Genomic DNA, 25814 nt, shown 5'->3' with positions numbered 1-25814 from the left:
ACAACCACGACGATGAACCATTGAAGAGGTTAGCCAGCTGTAGGACACGAACTCACATCTTCTGGATTACCGAGTGGGTTCGAGTCCCACAGCTGGCTATCCTCTGAAGTGGCTTCCATCTCTCTCGTTAATTTCTTAGGCAATTTGAGACTTTGTATCTATTTGTCCTCTCTGTGTCGTTCCAGCCTCAGAACATCAGTTCTTTCACGTTAGAACCACAATGAAGTGAGGTCTTATCACTGAATCAGCCTCAGACGTCCCCATGTCTTTCTTTAGACGGTTCTTACTGCGCAAACTACCTTTTGTTGTTTTGAAGAAGTATCTTGGCACTCAACCGGTTTGAGCTTACTCGAGAAAACACCGAGAAAATACAAGTGCTTATCACAAACGCGCATTAGATGCACTGGCAATTACGACGATCGACACTACGAGTGCTACAATAAAATTTATTTTGAGAGTTGTTTTTACCCGGACCTCGTTCCAATTATACTGTATGTAAAAGAAACAGAAATAAGTGACTTTACTTATTTATTTATTTGAGTACTTTAAAGACCTCAAGAGCGTATTACATAACGGAGTGGTGAGTAGCACGTGTGAAAAAGTACAATAGAAACACACAACAAAAGTATCACAAAAAGTAAGTAAATAAATAAGAAATATCAAGCCGACAAGGAAAGAAGACCAGGTGCACCACGGGAAGAGCATGATGAATGTGAAGCCCTGCATTGGAGGAGAGCTGTCTTAAAACCAGCAGTGTCGTGTGTACGACAGGCTGAAGATTCCAATCACTAGTTGTTTTACGAAAGAATGATTGTAGAAAGGAAGTGATATTACAATGAGGAAGCTTAATCATATGGATACAGTCCAGAAGAGATGAAATGTAGTAGTTAGCAGGGACTAGGAGACGATCGCGAGTGTTTGTGTTATACATTTTATGGAAGCGACACAGCCTGGCTATCAACCGCCTTGACGAGAGAAGATCAACGTCAAGGTTTTTCTTTATACGTGAAACACTCGCGTCTCTGGAATAGTTAGATGTAATGAAGCACATTTTGAACTGACTCTAATGCTTGAATTAACTACTCTTGATGGGGATCCCATATGGCCGATGCGTATTCGAGTTTGGGCAGCACGAATGCACGGTATGAAAGCAGTTTTACGTGATGTGGTGCAAGCACAACATGCCTTCGAAGATTTAATTTGGTAACTGTAAATATAACTCTACAAACAACACACCATCATTTGTCCCATATCGGTCCAACATTGGCAGCCAATATAAGTTACGTTGGTCCAATATAGGCAGTGCAACTCGGTCCCGTAATACGCCAATGAAACTGCCAATATTGGTCCAATGTTGCAAGCCTGTGGTGAGCCAATGAAGAATACGAATGCTCAGTAGCTATAGTAACTGCCACTCCGATCTAGTTTTAATTGGTTTGAATGGCAGCACGACAACGGGAAGGCATCACGGTACAATGCATTATTTTTCTTTCGGCTTTTTCCTAATATTTATCTTTGTACATACTGAAACACTGCCATGAATGGCACGCGGTGGTGAGATAGTAGGATCTCGCTCGGTCTCGAGTAGTCCTACAGAACTACCCATCACTGAGAACATATCGATCGAAAAAGTCAGGAATAGTTGTTGCCAGAATACTTCGCGGGACCGCGAGTTAAAGTTTTGGCGACCCTATTCTGGTTTTTCCCTTACACACCACGAGATTTCGGAATATTAAAATATAACCATTGGTTGAAAGCTGGCTACATTGACACTTTGGTTTGTCGGCATACCAGTGTAACGCCAACGAAGCGACATCGTTCACTACGCAATTCGAGAAAGTAATTTTATGGGCGACATTGCTTCAAACCTCAATAACAATAACATGCTGGTCATGTTCACTTTCGTGTACTTGCGGTTGAGCCAAGACAACACCACGTTTTGGCCCTGAAGTTTTAGGCGGGAACTTTCGAACACTCATTTTTTGCAGCTATATGTGACGTGCTCAAAGCTTGCTTCGTCGATCCTATGAACTTTGTGCCTCTCGCCAAAGAATACATCTTCTTGCACTTGTTTCATCACGTAGTCTTTGCCACTGTCTTCCACAAGCAAGATGGCTTTTGATCCAGTGACACAGGACACTTCACTGAAAAGCTTAATCATCTTTTGGACGTTTTTGTTTTCTTGGACCGTTACAAGCGCAAAAGCATATCTGTAGTCCAGTAACACATCCTCCAGTGCGGAGTCCAGCTGTTTTGCATCGAAAAACACGTACGGCAGTCCCGTAGATTGCACAGCGTTGTGAACCATTATTTCGAGAAGCCTCAGTTCTGGGCCCGTAACTACGTGAAGCAACCCGTTTTCCCAGACACTGTTCTTCGGTTGGTTCTCGAAATTGACCTTCAGTTTGCCAATGTTGAAAGCTTTGTTGAGTCTCGCGTTTTCCTTTTCTATCATTGTCGCATCTATCGGTGGGATTCCATTTTGAATGTATTTATGCATGTCCGGGATGACAGTATCCTCAAAAAACTTTCCTAGTTCTGGTACCTCCTTTTCGAGAACCCTATTTCCATGATCGCTGCCACATTGAGTTAGTATGTATGGGATAAGAACAATCGCTTCTTGTTCTTCATTTTTCATCAAAGCTAGTCGGATCAAGACATCCACATCGTCTTTTCTTCGTTTTATGTCATCCAGAATGGCTCTGTATCGCCGTTCCATTTCTGTATCTTCGCGGAAATATGGCTTGCCATCATTTTTATACACCAGATGAAGTGCCAAATGACAAGAATCGTGAATAAACGTGCCCCGGACTTCGGCTTCCGTTGCTCTGCCTCCGATAAAAAGTCTCTGCTCTTCGTAATCAGTAAGTCCGAGAACGCGGCTGCCGCTGCACCCCGTGATCCCCTGAACGTTTTCGCTGTTGTAGTCGAATAGTATATCCAGATGCGGTGCTGTGGCAATAACTTTCAATATTTTCTCGTTTAATTGGTCGGTTGAAAGTTCCCTGAACATCTTCTCCAATCGCCCCTCGAAGTCATCACATCCGACGTGGCCCCTTGATTTGCTTTTCAAGTAATAGATGTAGGAGTCTTTGCATTCTGTGGTGTAGTATCGTTGCCGTCGTATTTCAGCTCGATGAACGCCTGTCAGATATTGATAATACGATGCTTCTTTGTCGTTCTTGAGTCCACATCCACGCGAGACTAAGAGGCCATGTATACGGATGGCTTTCTTTTTAACAGCTCTGTAACGAGCTGATTTTTCTTTAACAGGGTCCAACCACAGTTTCAAAGCAGGTGCAGCATCCAGGCACTTTAGAACACGAGCCTCGTCTTCCGCCGCAATGGCTTCGTGCATTTCCTTCCTGAGGTCTTCCCACTGTGGCGACCTTTCCATGTTGAGACCAAATTCAGATGTCGAAGCCATGCCTTTGGAGATGAAGCGAGAAATTCCTGTAATTTTAATGAGGAATTTAGGAACGTAAGCAACACTAATTGAACTGCAAGAAACAGGTCAAGTGCGGTAATTTGTTTGGATCGCGGCCCTCGTTTTCCCGCGTTTGCGCCGCGAAGCAACTGAGGCTACAGGGACTCTTGTTTTTTGCTCTGGGATCATGTTGTATAATAAAAGCAGCAATGATGTGTCGTCGCCGCTGTGTTTTAGGTTGTTGTCTATAGCGCCTCTTAGATTTCAGTGTTTATCGATACTCACTCACTCTAGTTTATCGATACCTCTGCTTGTTTCCTTATTTGACTCTCGAGACCACGATGGCCATTTCACGGAAACAGGTTTGTTTCATCGGACACATATCAGAAGACAGTGGGATGGAAGCGTGAAGCTTCCAGCCGTCGACCGTATCATATCCCTGCAAGTAATCTGAGGTAGACAAAAAGTAGACACAGAAGAAGTAGACAAATGCGAGTACAAGAAGACAAGATTCAAACATGCAATGAAGCATTAGTACACTTATTGTAAGGAAAACACAGAACCAGAATAAAGAGAAAAATACACATGGACGTCTCGTGGATAGGGAATGCCATGTATGTAACGTGAATTTCTTAATGAAAAAAAAAATAGGAGCATGGGAACAGCACGAGGAAGGCATTATGACCGATCAAAGATTGAAACGCATTGTGAAGCAACAATACTATTGTGATAAAAGATCAGTACAAATGATTAATGAATTCAGAACAATGCTAGGACAGAATACGAGTGAAGCAACAGAAGTTTTCGAGTATGTCCGTTCCAGCTAGTAGTGTCTGTTCGTTTGCTTGTGTTGCCTAACACTTGGGTAGGTCTGAGACATAAAAGACAAACGGACAGAACAGGACGCAAACAGCAAAGGAATTGTCTTAGTCCCAATTACACTAGGTTGAGGTAAGGAGGTCATGTATAGACCGCGTGGGAGTGTGAGAGAGGGTTGGGTAATGCATTCTGGAGTCGGGGCTAAATAAAAAGTATACGTACCGTACAGCAGAGCAAGGAAACCCTACAAGATGGCGCATATGCAGGCAAGCTGGTGGTAGAAGTATATTATGTAAAAGCCTGAGCCTTGGCACACAGACTGTGTGCCCCTGTGTTGATGTCGTTCCTCTGTGTGCTTTTACCTACTCAGGCTTAGCGTCCTGGGCAGCTCAGGCAGCGGAGTACGAGCACGGTATCTGGAACCAGAGAAAAAGAAGAATGTCTTACAAAACACTGTATAGACTGCACTTAAGTCTGGCGACGTAAGTGATTTTCTTTCCAAAGCAGGGAAGTGACCTGATGAATTAAAAAAGGGGAATTCACTTCTCTTTTGAAAGGACGCTCGTATCCAGAAACTCATCTGTGAAAGCGGAACCACTGTGCTCGATATCGGTCGACAACCCATGATCATTTCTCCTTTTTTTTTATCGTACGAAAAGAGCTTCGACATTAAATGAAGGGACTTTAAATCCCTTTAAAGACGTCACGCCACCGGAGCCTCCGCTGCTCCGGCGTCCTCTTACTTCCTACCCAGCTCATACCACACAACATTCATACCAGGACAACTAAAAGTATGATAATACCAAGACTGCTAATTTCGGGACAACTTATACCAGGACTTCATGCAGTGCTAGCATGATTTATCGCTTGGCATGAGTTGTCAAGGTACAGGTTATGCTAGTGTTGCTTGACTATGATACAAGTTGTCTCGTATGGGTTACCCGGCAGGATCTGGAACGCCCCAAAACTATGCGATGCACCTGCACGGTTGCGGCATTCCATTGGCCTCCGGCTGAGGCCATCCATTTACGTTGGCTCTGTTGTAGGAGGGTCGGACGAAGTTCGCAAGGGGTGCGGCCGTCCGGGTGGCTATCCTGCGGTCACTCAGGGGCTCGCCCCATTGTCACGCAGGGCTTTCGAGCAGGTACCCTAGTGTACTGTCGTAGTATTTTTTATTTTTACCGGACTTCCCCGTTAACATATGTGAATTTTGTTAAATCGCGTCTCTAATGAACACGTACCCCGTTTCTTCCGTTCAACACGCATCAATACTGTCACAACGTCTGTGGTAGACGGACCCGCTTCAAACCCGGATATGTGCATTTATGTTAGTCTCTTGGATGAAGACTATCCTTTTCCACGCCAACAGAGTGCGTGAGTGGAAATACATTTGAAGTCCTTGCGCACTGCGTGTAGCGTGAAGAAATCTGCGCCATCCGCCGCGTCCCCGAAACAGTTCAAAACGATTCTTAGGCGGTAATGGCGCATCCTACACTAGTTTTGTACACCGGCCTTACAATTTTGTGGGGAAGAAAACGTTTAAAGGGCACAGACACCTCCTTCGACTCCTCTCGTAGCACCCTCCTCCTTCACTTTCCTCCTCGCGCTCTCCGCACTATCATCGTATGTTCCTCTCTGCTTTCCTTCTCACTCCTCCCATACTTTCATCCTTTGCTTCCCTCCTCGTTCGCTCTGTTCGTTAAGGAGGGCTTAAGGCGGTGTCACACTGGGCCGACAATCTACAGAACCTGTCGACTGACATCCAAAGGCGTCGAATCAGTCACACTGCACATACAAAAGACGGTCGACACAGACATCCGTATGTCGGCCGTCGCCGAATGCAGCTATCGACGGACCCTCCTGACAAAAGAGCCTGCCACACTGAATGACAGCCACAACCGACAAGTTCAACATGGCGTCCCGGATAAGCCTTTTGAGGAAAGTACGGGGAATTCTCGTTGTTTATACTTGGTAGTCATTATCACGAACATCGAGGCCAACACAGACGCAGTTGTATCTCATTTCTTGACGCTATGTCTCCCCTGCTTCAGTTCGCCTTGGAAGGCTTTGCAATGGGCTTCCCGTGGCATATTTGGCCCTTGCTGATTGCGTCAGGTGAAGTGGGATTGTGTGCGCTGTCATGTGTGTTGTTTGCCTTCATGGACCCCTATTCCGTTTTGCGATTCGTCAACGGTGCTCCGTGTAGTGACTTCGTAATTCTTCTACGTACGCTTCGCCACCCCACCCGAAGAGGGACCCCTAGGTTGAACTTCTGGACAATTGGACTCCGCAACCGCAAGTTCAATTTCTTCCGTCTTACTGTTGTACCTTGAACTGTTGAGTCAGCTCTGTCCTCAGAGCTGAGTTTGTTACAATACTTCATGTTCCAGCATAACTATTAGAGTGTTTGTAATAAATTATGCTACCGAAACGAGTGTGTGACTGGATTACTGAACGATCGGGTGACCTGCATGCCCCGTGCTTAGGCTATGCAAGTTTCATGCACGGAACTTTTAAAATAGTTGCTGTTGTTAAGTAAATCCAAATACTTCTACCATTTAATACCGTTCGTGAATAGGCCAAGCCACAGTCTTTGCCCCCCCCCCCCCAAAAAAAAAAAAAAACCTTTTCGTGCAGTATGTGTCTGTTGTCGGCGATATACTTTGAGCAACGATCAAACCGCTGACGACACATTGTCAGACAGTGTCTGTCTTCCGATTTTGTCATCCAAATGTATCATACACAAGCGACATGTTGTCGAATTGCGTCTGTCGCTGTCGGTCGGCGCAGTGTCACAGCTGTGCTTTGCAATACAAAGTACGGTGACAAAGTCTGTCTTCCGTCGGCGCCGGCGCCATGTCAGTGTCGGTGTCGTGTCGGTCCAGTGTGACAGCGCCTTTAAAGTGAGACGGAGCGGAGCGTAACGACACGAATCGTCAGCCACCGCCGGTGAGTTCATAGTTCGACGGCATTCGGTGAAACGCGATGCGTCAGCAGCCGTTGGGGAGCAGAGCAATGCTCTACATCTGGCACCGGCCACCGAGCTGTGCACGGCGTGAGCTCTGGTGGGCTCGCGTTTCTCATGCAGGAAGGAAACACAAGGAGCGGCTCTCCGCGCCAGGCTAGCGTAGCCACCCTCTAGCGGTCGCTCGAGTCAACATCGCCCATTGCTTCCTGTTCACCACGTGATCCCCTCTAAAGTTTCGGTTTTGCGATGCTTTGTTTCTCGCGCTGCTGTCCGTATGATTTTGCTTTTTGAAAGTAATTTATTGTGAAAACGTGAGCACCATCGTAGAAACGACCTATGGTAATGTGTTACGGCTACGGCTACGTGTTGTTCGTAAGTACACGGTCAGTTGTTTTACTTTTAGTCGCCCTTGTGTGTTGGAGTAATCTTGAATTGTTCATTTGGGACCTCAAACTGTGCCGCAGATTCATTTCATATCTTCTGTTGTTGTACAAATCTGGTTAATGGAACGGCATTCTTTTCCACTTAATCAAGGAACGTACATACGTTGGAAGTAACCGTTGCAACACGTGATGTTTCCAGTCCCGCGTACTCCTTTTGCGTTCTGCACACTGTTACTGGTCTTCTAATAGAACAGTAAACATTCGAATACACAGAAATAAAGCGCAGGCTCAACTTAATACTGCCATATAAGCTGTGACACAACTACAGCTCGCGTCGTCTGCTCTGCTGGCGCCATGCTGTCTGGAGGGTCACGTGAGCGGTAACGTGGTAGACAGGAGTATCCCAGAATACAATGCGAAGCCGGCTACGCTCGTCCCGATGGAAAACTGTCGGAAGGGCCGCTCCTTGTGTTTCATTCCTCCATGGCATTTTCCATTATGGCGTCGCCCATTCTCATTGTCCTGGACTCTCTGCTAATTTGTTTTGCCCACACCGGCCTTGTGACGTCACCCGCGGAAACTGGTCTATAGAATACACTACCAATGATCTATAGACGCGTGACTTTCTTCTTCAACTGAATGTGCACGTTGGGGGTCCCAACCCTATTACAGCAGTACAAGCAAACACAATGGGAAAACGGATTGTTTTCCGTCGGATTCCAGCACGCGTGTACAGTTGCCAGGTATGACCGCTTTCCCTATACGAAGTGAGAAAACCTTTGGTAGCTTTTTCGTTAGAGTATGACCCCGGTAGGATTAAGATGAGGAAGAGTGGCGTAGCGATAGGTTCCTGTAGGCGCGGAGTGATGGCTGCGACGGCCGAAGACTACGTCTGACTCTAAACCAGCTTCTATAACGCCGGTGCTTCTCAACGCTGGTGCGGGCGCCTAAGAGCTGCGTTCCAAAATGACACACATTTAGCCACCATGAGTATGTGACATCATGGCATTCTTCCTGACCCACATGAAAATGAAGGGAAACAAAATCGACCCGCACATTTAGATATGGGGAAAACAATCACGTAAATGTGCAAAGACTAAATGCCTACGGGAATACTGTACAAGTGCTTTTTTTTATTTTCCGCGTTTTTCGCGCATTTCTCCACAATCGCGAATTTAAGTTCTCGCGGATAACTTTGGCCATATTAGGGCAAAAATCGTTCGGCGTTCTATGCTGTACCGTGACTACCTTGACCCTTTCTACTGCATGCAGCATAGAAAGTTGAAGCAAGCCGCAGAATAATGGTTTCTCCCACCATGCGAGATGTAAAGAAATGTAAATTGATCACGCTTTTGTTACCCCTACAAACATTGCACTGTACACGTATATTCCATCATCGGCTTCGTGCAAAGCGTCCGCCGCGCCACGGAAAATCCTGGCGGCAGCCATAGGAACTAGTTGTGTGAGTCCGCTCGGTTTTCGATTGCTATTGGTACGCTTTCAATCGTCACCTTGCATCGCTGACGCCGCATCTGAACTGATAACTGCGAAAAGTAATGCCGTACCGCACGATCTGTTGCGCCGTTGGGTGTACAAAAACGTATGATAGTGCCGGGTATGGGGGAAAAAAAAAGGTCCCTGGTTGTGTGGGCAGAAAAATTGTCCCCCAGGCTCCTGCGCGCCCAAAAATACAAGGGTATGGTTGCCGATAACTGATGAAACACGTCACAGCCGACCGAGTTTTACCATTCGCTCTCCCCATTTGTTGAAAAAGGAGGCATAGCCCTTTTTTCGTATGTTAATAGACAATAAAATGTGCACGCGAATGTAATCGCTTTTGTGTTCGCCATTGAATGACGTGCTGCTTTTATTCTTCATGAACATCGATGTTAATTAAGAAACCTGTGTCCCCCAATTTTTAAAAATCAGGAGGGTGTATGACAGCATTTAGTCGGCTAGGATCAGTTTCATGGAGTTTCCAGAGTGACTGCTCTATTTTTGTGCACACGAAACCCCGTTGGACCATTATTTCCGCCCACGCAACCAAGGACCATTTTTTTCGGGACTCGAGAACGCCCCGCGGGGTACAAGGTTCTAGAGTTTCCCGCCAAATCCACACGAAGTGGACATGGCCATCAAACGTACGTGTCACAAAATAAGCTACCTCCATGGATTCTATCTGTCTTGTTTTATGCCAATCATCCTAATTGCTTGCCGTGATCAGACCGTATATCGTTCGTGTTGCGTTGAGTGATGTGATGTGTGTTCTCCATTCAGGACCGGATGTCCGATTAGCTTGGACCTTTTCGCTTTTTCTGACTCAGCTAAAGGGGATTCTGCATCCTTGTGCTGTATGTGCAACCTCTGCAAGATTGCTGTAAAAGGTATAAAAGAAAACACAAGCAAGTGCGGTGCTCACAAAGAAAAGCTCAAAGAATTGTAATGACGATGACATGCCTGCTTCTGCATGCCTTATAGTCTTATGACCGCTGAGGACCGAAACTAGTCGTTCGGAGTTTGAAGCCATTGAAATCCACAAAGTTACACAAGCGATTCACACAATTTCGATGTTCATGACGCCCGCCACATACACTTTTGATTGTTTTTCATATCGGGCGACTCACACAAAAGGTTGGCTTTCCTACCGCTACGTGGCAGCCCAAAGCGCCACCTTTAGTCTGTGCACGAGGCGTATACCACGAAGCCGCAACATGCCTTTCCCCGCCTTCTCAAAGCCAACCTGTATGATAGTACGACATCTCAACCAAACTGTTCAGTGCCCTGAGTGATAATCATGGAGGAAAGAAACCAAGGAGACGCCCTAAGCGCCTCTCCCAATGCAAGCGGGCGTGCTATGACACATGCATGGCATTGTGGTTAGCTGCCCATACACGTGACCCATAAACGTCACTGCAATACGTCATAAAACATAGCTTCCTCCATGCCCGCGGCGTATCTTACCTGAATACAGAGACGAGCCGCGGCAGCATAACTTGATTACGCTTTCATAACATATTTGGAGTTAGAATTTATCATTCCCGTTGAAACACAAAATAGACAAGCTCTGCGTGGAAGCAATGGATCGCAAGAAGACGTACGCACGTCATCGTGACATTGTTTGGGTTCTCTTCTGTTTTTCCGAACTTTTGCTGTGATTTATCACGCAACAAATGTTGAAACATCCCAAGCCTTCAAAGTATTGTGCAAATGGACTCCTTGAAGATAAGAGGATTGCCGAAGGTGAGGTTTGCTAAACTTCCAAGCCTCCGTGCAGACCGCCGAAACATGTGGGGATCACGTGACTGGGCAACTAGATAGGAATGGTATTGCCAGGAGCAACCGCTAGAGGAGTCCCACAGCCCCCTCCGTACTTATAGCCCTCTCTTTAGTTCCCTACTTCCATGGTGATAATGAATGAGAACTGGCTGACCTGCAGTACTATGGCCTCCTGCAGGGTCCCAAAAAGGCCATTTACAGGCCATTTACCAGGTACAGGGCATTTTTTCTCATGTGAGGAGAATAAAGGGATTTACCCAGAACGCCGCCATCCCCGTGAACAACAGATGTCTTAGTAAAGGTCAAGACACGAGCTGTGTATTTTCTCATCGGTACGACACCCTAGCGGCGAGGGTCACAGCCCAATCTGCCGAATCCCAGTTCGTCGAATGCACTTAAGCGGATTATCTTTGAGGGGAAAGGTCAACCCCTTTCGGCAAGCTGGGAAATGATATAGGAGCTTTTCGGCGAGTTGGGTATGGTGGAAAATGACCTATAGATAGGAAACGTGCGAGAATCGTTGAATCCCTTAGTGAACAGTGGCTGGAGAACTAGAAATGATGTTGAAACATGACACCCACCAATCACAATATCATTAGCAATATTTATGACGAAAGCCACCGACTAGGGAACGTAGCGGCACATGCAGATAAGGCCACAGCTGAAAAGTTTAATAGGAAGACGATAAGTTTATCCACGGCCAGAGTAACAAAAGGGGACATATTTCTATCAAATTTCTCTTGTGTGTGACCTTTCTATGTTCCCTGGTCTTGGGGGTTTTTAGTATTGAATCGTCGCCACCAGCTCGCGTGTTTTCTCGACATTCTTTCATTAACAGTATGGGTGCTGTTTAGTAATTTGTTCATTTAGAGTAAGAAAACTATCTCTTCGAGGCACTTCAGTCCGTTAAATTTTCTGTGTTTTTTATTAAAATATTTGAAAGGTATTTTATTACGGCTTCAAGACCTAGAAGCCGTAAGCTCTGCGTCACTATCGTGAGAGGTCCTATCGTAGTAACGTTGTGGCTGGCTATGAGGATGAATTACAGCGAAAGCGTAATGCTTGTCAACGCAATGAAAAGACCCATGAGAGATGAACGTAGGAAGAACAGAACGTCCCACGAACAATCAAATTGGTTGGTTGACGACGTGTTAGTTACCGAGCGTTCTGCCTGCCGGTGCGGCGGAAGACAAATTACACTGGGGGGGGGGGGGGTAATGGAGCCCGGCGCCTCTTCACGGGCACGCCTGACGCAATGCCCGACGGTTGCCAACACCAGGAGACGTGAGGTGGGATGGCCGGGGCAGGACTCCGTAGTCTAGCATCCCCGGGGTCCGTAATTTCTCTCACCGGCACTGCTGGGAGGACAGTGTGCCCTGGGCCTCATAGGGAACCTTACCAACATCTGAGGAGAACCAGGGGAAAACATACATCCAGACAGCGCAGCCGGGTCACCTCTCAATTTCGATGTGGAAGGCGATGGTCTAAGCCACTAAGTCACGGTGGTAAGGTAAATTCGGCGAATTGGGAAGGGACATGTCGATCATTCGGCCAGTCGAACCAGCACATTTGGAGGTCAAGGGATTACGGCTGTCTCCCGGCCTTCAATGCATTCGGCGAGTTGGGATTCGGCAGATTGGGAGGACACGAGTGGCAAGAAGGGAAGCTGGCCAAATCAGGCCAGTGCACTGCCTCAGAGGGGGTGGACGACTCCGCTCTTAGCGACACACAGCGGTAGTTTCGTTATGGTGCCCGCAAAGTGTGTTGGATTTAATTGTTGTGCTCGCCAATAGCACGTGATTGTTAAGACAGGGAGCTCGCCTCTATCACCGTCATAACAAGGATGAATCGTGGTATCAACACTTTACGGTGTATTGCTTTTATTGGAAAGATGTGATATGTAAACAAGAGAAAGAAAGATATCTTGTAAACAGCTGCTTTATTATGGAACTCCCCAAGCAGCACAATGCACTGAAAGTAGAGTGCAATAGGGGGTGGAAGGTATGTGTGTTATCAGTGTTCTTTAGTTTCACGAATCTGTTCAAGGCCTTCCACCTACCACTCGACTTTCAGTACACTGTGCTGCTTGGGTCAGTGGTGATCAGCTGATAAACAATTGACGCCGATATTGATGATTGATTGATTGCAATCCAACTCACTTCACGGGCACATACAAGAGTATTATTACCGAAACTACCGCAGTGTGTCACTAAGAGAGCAGTCGTCCACCCCTGTCAGGCAGTGAACTGGCCTCATTTCACCAGTTCCCGCTAGCCGCTAGGGTGTCGTGCCGCGGTGAAAGTACACAGCTCGCGTGTTCCGTAAACTTTTGTCGTGACCTGTACGGTCCGAAATATGCCCGAGTATTGAACGCGGCACGATACGCAAGAGCAAAACACTCCGGAAAACCTGTGCCGCAAATTTAAGTTCTTGCGAATCACTCCTCAAAGCAGCTTTGTTCGCAAACGCAAAAATATCTTCCAGGCGAAAAAAAAAAAAAAACGACAATAATAGTATAGGTACAAGTTCCCCGGTCTCATATTTTGGTGGAGCGCGTTTTGTCGTCACGCGCCTAACCTATTGGTGTGTACGAGCTCTACAGTGGCGTACTAGAGTGCCACAGTATTTTTATGAAAGTTCCACGTTATGTTCCTCATTTTATGATCCCGGTATCATATACGATATTTTGTGACCTAGTTAAAAACGGAACACAAACAAGGTCCCATGACTTGAAGATAAAGTTTCGTGTGAAGTGGAGCCAGGACACGAGAGCTGTATCGACACGAGCGAACTCTTGCGGGTGGTTAAAAAAATTCTAAAATTGTGTCAACCTTGTGCGAACTTGGTGGATCAATGTTGTCAGACGTGTGGCAGATCGCGCAAACTATGACGGCGCACTTCTCAAAACATAGAAATCAACTTCGTGATACTTAACACGTAGAAGCAACACTTTGAGAGAACACAGTGTGGATACATGGATTTCAATGACATAAGTACAGTAGAGTTCCCAATACTACAGGCTGAGGGAACCTGAGCGATGGGCGACAAAGAAAAACAAACACGACATGGCTGTGTCGCCCATCGCGGAGGCTTGATCAAGTTGGGGTGACTCCAACAGCTAGTCTGCATCTCCGTCATAATATGTATAGGTCCTGAAGACACGTGACTTATTCCGTTGTTTGGTCTGGCAACCCCGGAGTCCAAAGGGGGATTCAGGAGGAATGAAATCGATACTTTCTAGATACGGACGTATAAAGAAGGAATACGGAACGATTGATTGATCGATCGAACGGTAAAGGCAAAAATGTATATGCTAGTCCCAAAGCAGTCGAGACTGGTTACTCCAGGACGCATTATTCGGGACTCGTGTATCAGTAAAGTAAATTTTTCTTTTAAACTTTATTTTCTGCGAGTTTATTGACACGTCGTAGATACAGACCATCGACTTTGGAAAGTTTACTTTCAAAGTTAGATTTATGAGATCCATTTTTCAATTCAGTCTATCTTTACATTGATTACTTCAGCGTCGTCCCATTGTTCCGATTATGGGTTCTGTATCAAGGTCGACTACTGTATCGCTTTACGGAGGAACCTGCGACGTCAGCAGACATTGATTTTGTTCTCTATCTTGGCAGGGAGGCGTAAGACTCCCATTTTGAATAGATCAGAAGACGAAATAACATTCTGAATGGCAGAAGGACAGAACTTACCTTATTCGATGTTATAGAAGTGTACAAGCGTCGCAGTTCTCCTGGGTGCCCTTGGTTGGATGAGAGAGTGTCTTCGAATGGCTCAACGAATACCTTCTACGCCAAAGTAAAAAATAAAGAAAAAAATGTCCAGGAAATGCGAGCGTGACCAGGGTCACAGGGACCAACTATGCTATGTGGCTCACTGCAACATCGCCACCACGGAGCCTATAGTAGTATTAGAGTCTCACATACCTTTGTTGGACGTCACGTGATGTTTGTCCAAGTACCCCGCGGATCACGTGTCAGTCTTTGGATCCTGCGCTGATGGTTTCCTGGTTCGTCGTCATGGGTTTTCCAAGGTCAGACCAATGTCCCTCCTGTAACGTGCCACGTGACTTACAAACCGCCCTGATGATCTGCCATCGTTAGAGATGACACGTGACGTCACAAGCGTGGCGGAAAGCGTGTTGTCTCAAATTCCATATAAGGCCCGCTCCATGCTTTGTAATTACATACTTCCCTTGACGTTCCCAGATGTATGTGGTAGAAAGCATGCTACAAAACGATGATTGGTAGACGATCGAGGTTCCCTTTAAGATAAGCGATAATACCAAAACTAGCATAGTGGTTAGGATGATCGCTTCGCCACGCCGAGACTGGGAGGTGACACGGGTTCGAATCCTGTCACCGGCTGTGCTGTCTAAAGGCTTTTCGAAAACTCAGACAAATGTCCCCCACAGTTCCCTCTGAAGTCGGCCCAGGACGCGCATTAACCCTCCTGTCCCCAACTCCTTCCTGCTGTCCTCTCTCCATTTGTTCACATCTGTATGCCGCTCATAGTCACAGTTGCTTCGCGGTGCTCACACGGAATTCAAATAAACACATATAAAAATATTATAAAAATTGCGTTAAATCTTCCGGACACAAAAGACGTTCATAAGGTCATCCCCCTAAACTGTAAAAGATCTCGTAAACTGTTCGTAATGTTTTAAATGCCCCCCTCCCATGTCTATAATATTCTTGAGCTTTAATTCCTCCTAAAACAACCGCTCATAGCCATCTTGTTGGTAGACACGCCCTTCACTTGGACATTAATATTCACGAACGACCGTTAGAATTGTAGTATCTTACACTTGACAAAACTGCACAAATATAAAAATGTGTATCATAATATGCATTAATTAAGCTAGAAGGGAAAAAATATTATATATTACAAAGTCTTATACCCTATGTGAGCAACATTTACCCACAGTCACTGCACGGTGGCCAAGAGATAAGGTTCGAGAGGGTACTTCACGTGATGCCTTCATGGATTCTTATCGTCTTATCAGTTGTTTTTGTACCTGTGGACCTGTTTTTGTACCTGCGGACCACCTAAGGTGACCTTTCCTAGCGAGGACATCATTAACCTTACACTTTATGTAGTGAACTATGAGAAAAAGCCGACAGCAATTGTCCAGAAAGACACCACCAGACACGAGAAAGGATGGCAAGTGAGATTGTTCCCCACTGCGGATGCAACAGATCGTGTTGAGTCGATAAGGGGATACTGATGAGCTAACTACGCAGATATTTAGGGATAGTAACATTAATGACGAACTTTCGAATTAACCGTAACACACCCGCCGAAAAAGGGGGGAAAAGGCAGACGGCACAGATAGGTGGGAATTCTGAGCGACCATCGGTGAGAGTGACGCTTTATATTAATCGAAGGAGAAGCAAGGACGCGCTTCGGTGATGCTCTGGGAATTTAACGAACCACCTTTCCGGACGCAGCGTACGTTATTTACTGTGACGATACTGATTAATCGATAATGAGTCGCAGACGAGTTACAGGATCAGCGAAGATAAACGCAAGAAAATTCAGCTTCTAAAAATACGCTATACAACTGATAAAGAACAATTTACCAACACAGTGAGAACAGTAAAAAAATCGGGACTACACAGTGAAACGCTACAACGCAGCATAACTAATAGTGAAAAATGTACGCATCGGCGACCTCACCTCACTCCGGACTTGCACTGGGGTTCAATTGAAGAGGTGGAGATCCATCGATCACCTGGCGCACTCTGAAGCGGCGCTTATCGGAAACCGGCTTATGTTGAAGGCTGATAAGGCGTTATCTTTCGCCGCGCCTTTATTTGTCGTGCAAGTAAGTGTCACCTCCTGGTGTGGGAATGTGGGTTGAGAGTAAGACTGAAGGAAGAGAGTTACACCACTACGTGCAAGCAGCACTTAAGTCATAAATAGTGGCTTAAGTGGTAAAGTAGTTTTGTATAGTAGTATAGCACGGTTTGGTATACGATTTCTCTTAAGTATAGTAGTGTAGAAAGTGGTGAACTCACACTCATAGTCTATGCTTTATTTGAGAGAGCAGAGATGACGTCATCACATATAGTAGCTTTGGAGCGAGTATCTTAGTAAATGAAGGTGGTATAATGCGAGGGAAATTTAATAGAGGAGAGGATATTGTTGCCACTTTCCCCCACAGTGAGGGCGAGATTCCCTTTTAAGCCTTTTTCTTTAAATTTCTGGATTGAAGACATTATGTAATCTCTTTGGTACAATCCCTGTTGTCTTCCCAGACCTTACGCAACTCCGTTTTACCCTTTCTGGACTATAGAAGGCAAACAGATTTGCAGCTCCTCTGGTGTTATAGGGAAGATTCGAGTGAGTCAATCTGCTCGATGTGGCCGATAAAATTTCGAGACGATGTTCGCATAAGGCACAAGTCCGAAATAGATGGTAATGCGAAGAAGATTATAAATTATAAATTTTAATGTTAGCGCTACCCACACGAAGGTTATTCGTTTGTAGAATGCTCGAATGAAGAAGGTTCGAAATGGTGACGCCAGATTTGCCTGGTCTCGGTATGATTTACGACGGAAATGTTCCTGAAATGATGATGAAGTGATGGTATTCGACATAAATATGTTTGTAGAGTGTGTATTATAATAGAACTGCGTTAAAACCTTATCCGGGTATTTGCTTCTCCCTGCCAATGTCTACTTTAAGAGTGGAATTATACCAAAACCAGCTCCCGTGGCATAGAGGTTAGGATGATCACTTTGCTACGCCGAGACTGGGACGTGACACGGGTTCGAATCTTGTCACCGGCTCTGCTGTCTGACGTTTTCCCTGTGTTTTACGAAGACTTAACAGAAGAATGTCCCCCACAGTTCTCCCTGAAGTTGGCCCAGGATGCACATTAATCCACCTGTCCCCAACTCCTTCCTGCTGTCCTCTCTCCATTTGTTCACGTCTGTACACCGCACATAGCCACTGTTGCTTCGCGGCGCTCACACGGACTTCAAATAAACACATATAAAAAAGATTGTAACAATTGCGCTAAATATTCTGGCAACAAAAGACGTTTATAAGGTCATGTTCATCAACTGTAAAAGATCTCATAAACTGTCCATAATCTTTTAAATGCCCCCTCCCATGTCTGTAATATTCTTGAGCTTTAATTCCACCGCCGTAAAAACAACCACTCTAAAAACAACCGCTCGTAGCCATCTTGTTGGTAGACACAACCTTCACGTGGATATTACGTTTATTTTAATGAATGACCGTTACAATTATAATACCTTATACATAACAGAACTGCACAAATATAAAAACGTGTATCATAATATGCATTAATTAAGCTAGAAGGGAAAAATATTATATATTACAAACTCTTATACCCTATGTGAGCAACACTTACTCACAATGACTGCACGGTGACTAAGAAACAGATAAGGTTCGAGAGGGTACTTCACGCGATGCCTTCGTGGGTTCTCATCGTCTTATCAGTTGTTTTTGTACCTGCGGACCACCTAAGGTGACTTTTCCTAGCCAGGACATAATTAAACTTACACTTTATTTAACGAACTATGAGAAAAAGCCGACAGCCATTGTTCAGAAAGACACCACCAGACACGAGAAGGGATGGCAAGTGAGATTGTTCCCCACTGCGGATGCTACACATCGCGTGAGACGATAACAGGGCAATGATGGGCAAACTACGCAGATATTTAGGGATAGTAACATTAATAAGGAACATTCGAAATAACCGTAACACGCCCACCGAAAAAGGAAAAAAATGTCAGACAGCACAAATAGGTGGGAATTCTGAGCGACCATCGGTGAGAGTGGCGATTTATATTAATCCGAGGAGAAGCAAGGGCACGCTCCGCGGTGATCCCTGGGGGTTTTAAGTAATCACCTTCCGGACGCAGCATACGTTATTTACTGTGACGATACATATTAATACATTATGAGTCGCAGAGGAGTTGCAGGATCAGGGAAGATAAACGCAAGAAAATGCCGCTTCTAAAAATACGCTATACAGTTGATAAAAAATAATTTACGAACCCTGTGAGAACAGTAAAAAAATCGCAACTACACAGTGAAACGCTACAACGCAGCATAAATAATAGTGAAAAATATACGCATCGGAGACCTCACCTCACTCTGGATTTCTTTTAAGTATAGTAGTGTAGAAAGTGGTGAACTCACATTCATAGTCTATGCTTTATTTGAGAGAGCAGAGATGACGTCATCAGATATAGTTGCTTTGGAGCGAGTACCTTAGTAAATGAAGGTGGTCTAATGCGGTGGAAATTTAATAGAGGAGAGGATATTGTTGTCACTTTCCCCCACAGTGAGGGCGAGATTCCCTTTTAAGCCTTTTTCTTTAAATTTCTGGATTGAAGACATTACGTAATCTCTTTGGTACAATCCCTGTTGTTTTCCCAGACCTTATGCAACTCTGTTCTACCCTTCCTGGACTATAGAAGGCAAACAGCTTTGCAGCTCCTCTGGCGTTATAGGGAAGATTGGAGTGAGTCGATGTGCTCGATGTAATGCGAAGGAAATTATAAATTTTAAAGTTAACGCTACCCGCACGAAGGTTATTCGTTTGTAGAATGCTCCATTGAAGAACGTTCGAAATGGTGACGCCATATTTGCCTTGTCTCTGTATTACTGACGACGGAAATGTTCCTGAAATGATGATTAAGTGATGATATTCGAGGTAAATGTGTTTGTAGATTGGGTATTATAATGGAACTGCTTTAAAACCTTCCGGGTATTTGCTTCTCCCTACAATATGTCTTCTGTAGTCCATCATTCGAGACAACTTGGAGAATATGACTTCAGAACAGATGTCTTCCTTCAACTGCACTATGTCACGGTGGAAGATTTTGTCAAATAATGTTGCCTGTGAATCGAATAGCGCTTTGTTTTCTGATTATGTTGTCGTACAACTAGAGTTTGTTTACATGCATCCATTTATATCTGTATGCATGCATGTCATGCGCGCGTGTAAGATGTGTTTGTTTCGGAAATTCATTCCTCGCTGCTCTAAAGTCTTCGACGATGCAGATATATTAACTAAACAGACATTCTAGCCAGTCCTACTGTGCTCTCTCTAGTTAAAACCAGGAAAACTGTGCAATCCTGCTCTCTAGTTGTCGCCGTCTGTTCCCCGTAATGGCAGCCGTTGTCTTAAAGAGTTGTCAGGAAATAATAGAAAAAATAACACGGCGGCTTCCAAAGACTTTGATGCAATGATGGTGCTTATCTATTCTCAGAACCTGTTGCAAACGGCGTGTTTCATGGCCTCTTCGCTAGATAAGGTCTCCTCTTGGGTCCCGCCGGCACGAAAACAACTGATAAGGCGATAAGAACGCACGAAGCCATGAAGAGCAATTCCACTCGAGAGTGGTCTATCGATGAATGTTTTATAAAAGACACCAACATTCAAAGTTCGCAAAACGACGTGAAACAACGACGACAATAACAACAACAAGTAAACTAGAGTGAATGATAATATTGGGCCAAACTTAAGACTCAAAAAGCAAACTAATGGTGAGAAAGGATAAATAGGTAACTATAAACTATTTAGGACTACGCATTCATATTAGAGATGGGATGAATCAAGATGGTTCCCAATTCGAATCCAAAACCACGGAAAGTTCTCTGAATCATACGAAACTCGAATCTTTCCAATAATTTGTTTAAAAAAGGTCTAAGAAACCAGGAAAAAACAATATACAGCAAATTGTTTCGAATCAGCATATGATACCTTTGTTTAATGAAAAACAAATTAAATGATTTTTGAATTTCAGGAGAAAATATAGCCATATTGTTATTCTGAAACTTAATTGCCCGTATTCACCATTCCAACTTAGCCACTGGATTAGTGATGGCTGGTTTAAGTTGATCACGTGAGAACTTCGTCCGCCAATCACGAACAATCCTCCCCTCCAGTTGTTGCGGCCTGTTCGCCGTACAGGGCAACAGTTGTCTTTGGAGATGTCAGGGAATAATACAAACAAACGGCGGCTTCCAAAGTGTTCAATGCAATGAGGGTGCTTATCTATTCTCAGAACCTGTTGTGAACGCTATATTTCACGGCCTCTTGGCTAGATAAGGTCTCTTGTGCGCCGTCGGCACGAAAACGACTGATAAGGCGATAGGAACGCACGGAGCCTTCACTTGGAATTACACACTATGGATCGATATCGTGTGCCCTCAGTATGTGATTACACATGCATTCCGATATATTTGCCACAAAATTCCACCATTTTCTAATTCGCTATTTCACTATCCTCACCTATTTTCGCTGTCACGCAATTAAGAGTCAGAGGTTGCGAACCTACTCAGAAGTGGAACTGTTAGAATTGAAGTTAATGGAACAGAAATGTAACTAATTCATCGGCGATGTTGAAGCCCGTATAGTTATTTCGGCGTGTCGGTGCATTACACATACTACATATCGATAATGCGTAATAAAGACAGTGAACGTTAAGGTCGAGACAGGCACCCTGTTGCAGTAGGCTGATTTGAATAGATGCAACGAACACTTAAAGTGACTTCGAAAGGCCTGTACGGCTGGCCAGAGGGCGCGAGTGCGCATTGCTTTCAGAGACGCCTGTGGCAGTTTTGTGCAACTCTGCTAAGTACACGGTGTGCTGTTTGGCACAGCCACACAGTACTTCGTACGGCTGGAATATGCTTCAGCTCTCTTACTCGTTCTCTGATGTGCGCGGGATTGACGTTTTTTTCTAGTTTTTTTTCTCTAGTGAACATGTGTATAGTGAATGGCGAACTTGCATGTAGAGTACCTGAGAAGTAGTTTTTGGGGGTGGGGTGGGGTGAGAATTTTGTTAGGAGTAGCAGAACAAATCGGGAGAAGAGTTCAATTTCTCCTTGTTTTTTTTTTCTTACAGACAAACAAACAAACAAAACCTTTTTTTTTCTCTCCAGCAAATGTCAAGAAAGGGACGCTACTCGTCAAGCAATACGCAACATAGGAAGGGTTTTGTAATGTGAATGTGCAGGATGCAGCGGGATTAGCGGCATGCTAGCAGTCTTGCCCCGCGGGTGGTTTTATAGGCTTAGCGCCGTATGAGGCAATAGGAAATGTTAAAAGAGCCGCGGTTTTTCCTTTTTTCGAATTATCCACGGCAAATTAAACAAAAGCATGGCTATGAGATGAAATTCTAGAGCATTATTCATCCTCTGATATGCGATTTGGCTCTGAGTGTCCTGCATAATTCATTTTATCAGCACTACAAACCCGGGAGTTTATCTTGGCGGACCCTGTATATGTCACAAGTCAGTATGTTCTCAATGTTTTATTTCACGTCTCTCGGCACCCCACTTCCATGGAAGTTTAGCAGGCCTTGGTAACATTTGCAGAGCAGTAGGCCATTTAACATAGCTACGATTTTATGATCGGTGGCTGGAGGTTGACAAGGGCCCCACACACTTTCATTACTTTACCCATGTGGGGAATTAGGGCAAACGGTACGCCGTTGTTCAAGACATTATACAGTTTCAACCTCTGAATTACACGCTCTACATGGATTCTTACTTGTGCTATGACAAGTGTAGAGTTCATGTCCTCTACAGAAAGCTGACCTCCCCCAGTGTTGAATGGTGGCATCAGGAGAACAGCTCCCTGTTCCTCCATTATAGTTTTTATCGCTGGGAAATCCTTGTCGCTCATTACCAGGCAGAACATGTGTGAGAAAACCAGACTGCCTTGTTATGAGGGAATCTGAGTGCTGTCCCCCATAGGGCTCAGAAACAAACGCAATCATGCCATTGGGAATGATACCCACAAGTCACTTAAGAGTGTATCCCCCCTTATAGTGAGAATAAAGGTACTAATGTTGTTCCTACGAACGCTTGTGGCACGAACGGTAGTGGTTAAGCGAAAAACTTGAACCAACACGTGCGACTGTAGCCGAAGCGAATACGAGTGTACTTAGCAGAGTTGCGAGACTGGCCCACCAGGGGAGAAAAGCAGCGCTGCCGTCGCCCCCCGAAACTCCAGCCGAACATGCCTATTGCGGCGAATGGACCCTGACTCCTGAGAGAAGAACAAAAGTTCCGAGACTAGGGAACACGAAAGGACAGACACAACACGAAGTCTCGTGTTCCCTGGTCTCGGGGTTTTACATTATGCATCATCTTCACCAGCTCGTTTGCTTCTTAGCCATTTTTTTCATTGACAACCTCCCAGACATTCCAGAACATCCTCACAGTCACAAACATTCACATGATATTTCACGTGTAGCGTGTTCATGAAAGCGTTGACTAACGTAACATAGCGCAATATAAACAGCGTTATATTGAACACTTTTTATTGTGTGTTGTAATTTTGAAACTTTTGTCGAAGGTTTAGGTCTTACCTTGTCGGGGTGCAAGCGCCTGTCTGACTCCGGCTTCATATGATTCGAAACTTTTTAGGTTGCGCGTCTGAGCCCGTTAGAGTGTTTCGTTGTTTCGCGCTTCATTTGCACACGACAACAAACTCAACCAGTCTCTAGGGTTTCAATCAGTAGAAAGTCATCTTTTCGCTCCGATATTCACCGTGTCATTCACAGCCTACCTCTTGAATGCACCAAATCATGCAGCAAAGTAAACTGCGCTTTGTTTCCCATTTCCGTATTCAAACTTTTCGCAACCAAGGGCCCGGCATAGAGATGCGAAATGCTGCTGCCGCCGACGGTGTTGGATGGCGCTAACTGTAAAATGCCGTAAAATATAGAAACATTGTTCCAGATTAATCAGATCTTTATTTATAGCACACATATTAAAGAACCCAAGCTTGACTTTTAGCTGTATTCAACGTCTAAGAACCAATTAAATTAAAATAAACTTAGGTGATCAACACGTTTTTGTTTTGTTGCGTGCATAAAAATTAACGCGATTTTAATGTTATTGGAAATTAAATTCTTCAAAATAAGTTCTAAAGACAGCAATTTTATCGTTCTTAGGCGTATCATTATATTTAATCCCTTTTTTTACTCATGCAACGATATGGACACCACTCTTTCCTCCTTTCTTCAATGGCGGTAAGTAAGCATGTAAACATGATCGGTACCAACTTTAAAGCTTCTAGTATGCTTCTAGTAATGGCAAGGTAGCTTCGAGTGTCACTTAGAAGGAGCTTTTACTGTTCACTTCGAGGCAAAAGCAAAGTGGGGCTCTGTCAATGGAGATGACGTGGGAATTTTCACTGTTCACTGACTGACATGACGCGCGTAAATCTACTACATGTGTGCTGCGCTGTGTGTTGCGTCGTCGTTTGTTTGTTTCCTGGTACGTTTTTTTTTCTTTTTCAATCGCTTTTAAAGTGTAAATATATTGGCGCTCGTCCAGAAAAAAACACCCGCTGTGTAGCCTGTAATTCTCGCGCATGTAATTTTAAATATCCGCGTGTAAATAGGCGATGATATTGCTTCCTTATATGTGTCTAGTAAATAGTCCAATCTTTTTCTACCAAAGATAATGCTGCAAACAATGCGCCACATCGCGATGCAACTGGCCTTGTAGGATATGGTTCTAAAATTGCTGCTTTTGAAAAAACGTGCGAACCAGTAGGAATATCGATGTATTTTTAATGGTGAGAACCCTCAATGAGAAGACCAGTATCCCCCTTCAAAAAATTGGCACCGTTCACCAGGGAAGGATAACGGACATATTTTGGTTACCGTTTCTATTTTCGTTACTGCTATATTTTCGTTTCCGTTGTCTGTTTCTGATACCGGCCCTTCAATTTCGTTTCCGTGACGGCTCCGTTACTGTTTCCGGTAATGAAACGGTTGTTACAGAGCTGCGAGAGGACAGCCCTTGCAGCTCTGTCAGCACCCTGTTTTGCCCAAGTGCCTTCGGTGTCACGCGTACACACTACATAAGTTATTTTACGTCGTTATGATGCGCACATTTTGCAAAATGTAGGAACATGTCTTCAGTCACTCGGAGTCCAGCAACTCCAGATGGGCGTAACCTTCATTCAGTGTCGCATTCATAAGCAGACGCTCTCAGTAGTAAATGATACTATCATGGCCACGGTGAAATTTAAAAAAAAGAACAAAGTACAAAATAAGTAACTAAATAGTAGGCTGTCATCCACTTGCTATGGTGGAGTATACTCATGTGTTGATGTCATGGAATTATGAGGACTGGGACGATGTAAGCGACAGATGCACCCTCGAGATCCACTATTGCGCTTTCCTTCCATGCTTTCGTGTAGTATTTAGAGCATTACAGGGAATGGAGTCATCAAAACAAAAACAAAAACAAAAGATGAAAAGTCACTCAAATGTCATCGCACAACAGGAATAGTCATTACCCGAATTCAATACCGGACGATAAATTCGTTTCCGTTTCTGTTTCCGGTAATGGAGGACCGTGGTATGCGTATCCGTTTCCGTTATCGTTACCACCTCCAATTTCGGTAATATACCGTTTCTGTTTCCGTTACCATTACCGTTACCCTTCCCTGCCGTTCACGTGATAACTGACGACGGTGAATGTAGCAAGTGACACATCCCACGCGCGAAGTAAGTCTTTGGTATATTTCACTTTGTCCCAAAATTCGTCCTGCTAACCCGGTGTAGCATATTTCTGTACGTAGAATATTTAACAGGCAAAAATGGGAGAAGTCTAGCACTCGCAAGTGAATAAAATAAGTATTTATAAAGAGATTGAAACATTTATTTTACTAAAAAACACGCTTTCAGACAGACTCCGTCCGAAAGCTTGTTTTTCAGTAAAATAAATGTTGCAATCTGTTAAAAAACTTATTTTATAGAATATTTAATACGTTGATCTACTACGTCGATTTGATGCCTCAGTATGTTCGCTATACGAGGGTGGATTCACGACACATGAAGCGGTCACTTAATATACAACTAAAAGAACGACACAAGCGTTCAGGGGAAGACATTGCATATGTGTGTAC

The 25814-nt window shown here is 44.6% G+C and overlaps 1 protein-coding gene across 1 annotated transcript; it reads right to left on the bottom strand.

Moving 5' to 3' along the window:
* Positions 1-515: 515 nt before the first annotated feature.
* On the bottom strand, positions 516-16651 carry LOC135379068 (uncharacterized). The gene is made up of 5 exons (XM_064612322.1): positions 16571-16651; positions 14818-14942; positions 14584-14679; positions 4469-4662; positions 516-3453 (listed from the first exon to the last, which is right to left on the bottom strand). The coding sequence occupies exon 5, from the start codon at positions 3425-3427 to the stop codon at positions 1976-1978; it is 1452 nt and encodes a 483-aa protein (XP_064468392.1). The 5' UTR covers positions 3428-3453; positions 4469-4662; positions 14584-14679; positions 14818-14942; positions 16571-16651; the 3' UTR covers positions 516-1975.
* Between the last annotated feature and the right edge of the window lie 9163 nt (positions 16652-25814).

Source organism: Ornithodoros turicata, chromosome 1, assembly GCF_037126465.1.
Source record: "Ornithodoros turicata isolate Travis chromosome 1, ASM3712646v1, whole genome shotgun sequence".
NCBI classification, from domain to species: domain Eukaryota; kingdom Metazoa; phylum Arthropoda; class Arachnida; order Ixodida; family Argasidae; genus Ornithodoros; species Ornithodoros turicata.
The sequence above is the reverse complement of the archived record's forward strand: the minus strand, read 5'-3'. Positions and strand labels throughout refer to the sequence as shown.